A 2749-nucleotide genomic window follows, 5' to 3' on the forward strand; every position below is an offset into this window, starting at 1 on the left:
ATAATATCTTACATTTAGTAGTCACTTGACTTTAAAAATATGTCTTCACTTTTAAATACTGGAATTTTAATTTTTAGACTCTTTGGCCAAAAGTGGGCTTTGCCATTTAGAAGTAAATACATCAGTGAATTACATTCACAGTTTTCATTAGACATATGCACATGTAGTATACTTCTTGTTTCAAGCAAAAGAACTTAGGACATTTGTACTAGTTTGCTTGGATTACTCTAACAAAGTATCACATACTGGGTAGCTTTAAGAGAAATTTATTGCCTCACAGCTCTGGACACTAAGAAGTCTGAGATCAAGGTGTTGATGGGTTGGTTTCTTCTGAGGGCTGTGAGGGAGAATCTGTTCCAAGGCTCTCTGCTGATATCTGGCAATATGCAGGCAATTTTTGACATTCCTTGGCTTGTAAATGTATCACTGATACATGACTTTATGTCACATGGCATTCTTCTCATGTGCATATCTCTCTGTGTCCAATTCTTCCCCCCTTTCATAGGGACACAGTCACATTGGATTAAGGCTCACTGAATGGCCTTAACTTAATCATTTACAAAGACCTTATCTATACTAATAAAAGGGTAATATGCTAATTAGTCCAGGAGACTGACCAGGGAGGGCAGTTGGGGGCCATGAGGCCGGCATGGGGGCACAGTTGGGGGTGAGCAGGATGGCAAGGGGGGCAGTTGGGGGTGAGCAGGCCGGCAGGCAGAGTGGTTAGAGGTGATTAGGCAGGCGGGCAGACAAGTGGTTAGGGGCCAGTGGTCCCAGATTGCAAGAGGCATGTCTGACTGCTGGTTATCCCCCAAGAGGTCCCAGATTGGAGAGGGTGCAGGCCGGGCTGAGAGACTCCCCATGCATGAATTTTGTGCACCGGGCCACTAGCATATATATAAAAGGCTAAGTGACTGTCTGACCAGCCAGTACTTATGATGCGAACTGACCACCTTGGGGTAGGCGCTCAAGGCAGGAGCTGTCCCAGTCAGCTGGTGCCTGCTGGTCAGTGCGCTCCCATGGGTGGAACACTGCTCAGCCAGAAGCTGGGCTCACAGCTGGCGAGCTCAGTGGCAGTGACCGGAGCCTCCCCACCTCTGCAGAAGTGCTAAGGAGCAGCGAGCAGGCGGGTGGTGAGGAGCAATGGGTCCCAGACTGCAAGTGAGATCCCGGACTATAAGAGGGATGTGTGACTGCTGGTTTAGGCCAATCCCCTGATGATTAGGCCTAAGCTGGCAGTCGGACATCCCCTGAGGGGTCCCAGACTGGGAGAGAGGGCAGGCAGGGATAAGGGACCTTCACCTCCCCCTGGTGCAGGAATTTCATGCACTGGGCCTCTAGTATGATCATATTTACTAATGGGTTAATATGTTGTGTCATATTGAAAATTTTATTAATATGAAGAAAAACTTGTATCATTGGGATAAATCACACTTCATAATAGCACTGGGCCATCTGTTAATATTTCATTTTAAACATGTGTAGGAATATTTAATGCTATTGGTCTGTAATTTCCCATTTTGTATAATTTATGTGTAAACTGTGTTTATCAATATTAAAACAAATGGACTATGACATCCTGATCTCTGAGGGTTTGGTAGAGTTCCCTTTGAAATGTCTGTATCTTATGCTCTTCAGTGGAGTGGTTACATTACATTTTTAATTTTTCTACTAAAATTTGTCCATTTAATTACTTTACTTCTTTCAGAGCCAATTTTGTATCTTCCAAGGAAAGTCTATATTTTATCTATTTTTACCAGATTTTATCGCTCAGTTTTTACAAGTTTCCATTTCTACATGACCAGCAGAGGGCACTGTTGGGTTGCCCTGGGATCCCGGCAGAGCTGCTCAGGGAAGACTGTTCACTCAAAACACCTGGGCCTCAAGGCTGGGCCCTGTGCTCACTGCTGGAGACTCAGCAGCTGAGACCCCTCTGGATGGCAGCGCCCCCTGCGTGGGGACAGTTGTGCTGTCTCAGCAGGTGCTTCCTCCCAGGGCCCCCAAGGGGTGAGCCCACTTCCATGCCCCTCAGTCTGGGGTGTGAGCTGAGCTCCAGCCCCAGGGCCCAGGGAGGGGCTGGGCAGTCCCTGGAGGGACTCTCATTTGCATGTCAGCCCCTCCCCTGGCAGAGGGTGGGGAGAAAAGGAGGCCTGGGCAGCCCAGCCCCACTGTGGGCTCAGGGCTGTGAGCACCATGGCCTGGACTCCTCTGTTCCTTGCGCTCCTCTCTCACTGCACAGGTAGGGACAGGCCTGGGACCCGGCTTCTTCCCTTCCTGCGCAGGCTCCTGGGAAACGTCCCCTGGTCCCTGCCCATCACTGACAAGTGTCTGTGTCTGCAGGGTCCCTCTCCCAGGTTGTGGTGACTCAGCCGCCCTCCCTCTCTGCATCTCCGGGAGCCCCAGCCAGACTCACCTGCACCCTGAACAGTGACGTCAGTGTTGGCGTCTATAACATACGCTGGTTCCAGCAGAAGCTCGGGAGCCCTCCCTGGTATCTCCTGAGATATACATCAGAGTCAGATAAGAACCAGGGCTCCGGGGTGCCCAGCCGTTTCTCTGGATCCAAAGATGCCTCGGCCAATGCGGGGCTCCTGACCATCTCGGGGCTGCAGCCTGAGGACGAGGCCGACTATTACTGCGCTACAACTCATGGCAGTGGGAGCAGCTTTCGTTACCCACAGTGTCTCAGATGACGAGGAAGTGAGACCAAAACCCCTGGGCCCTGAGGTGGTGTTTCTGAGCCTCCCTT

The 2749-nt window shown here is 50.3% G+C and overlaps 1 protein-coding gene and 1 gene segment (V, D, J or C); both read left to right on the forward strand.

Annotated features, from left to right (window-relative positions):
- Positions 1 to 2044, forward strand: part of LOC107185015 — a 3066-nt gene extending 1022 nt beyond the window's left edge. The window contains 1 exon segment of the V gene segment in view: positions 2033 to 2044. Coding sequence covers positions 2033 to 2044 — 12 coding nt within the window.
- Positions 2045 to 2180: 136 nt separating this feature from the next.
- Positions 2181 to 2693, forward strand: LOC102772837 (immunoglobulin omega chain-like). Its single transcript, XM_015571902.1, has 2 exons — positions 2181 to 2239; positions 2341 to 2693. Exons 1-2 carry the CDS (start codon positions 2194 to 2196, stop codon positions 2691 to 2693), a joined length of 399 nt encoding a protein of 132 aa, XP_015427388.1. The 5' UTR covers positions 2181 to 2193.
- Positions 2694 to 2749: the final 56 nt, after the last annotated feature.

Source organism: Myotis davidii, unplaced genomic scaffold, assembly GCF_000327345.1.
Source record: "Myotis davidii unplaced genomic scaffold, ASM32734v1 scaffold14849, whole genome shotgun sequence".
Lineage (NCBI taxonomy): Eukaryota > Metazoa > Chordata > Mammalia > Chiroptera > Vespertilionidae > Myotis > Myotis davidii.

Coding starts and splice junctions, on each gene's coding strand:
- LOC102772837 (XM_015571902.1), top strand. CDS start 2,194: ATGGCCTGGACTCCTCTGTTCCTTGCGCTCCTCTCTCACTGCACAG. Junction 2,240..2,340: donor GCTCCTCTCTCACTGCACAG/GTAGGGACAGGC, acceptor CTGTGTCTGCAG/GGTCCCTCTCCCAGGTTGTG.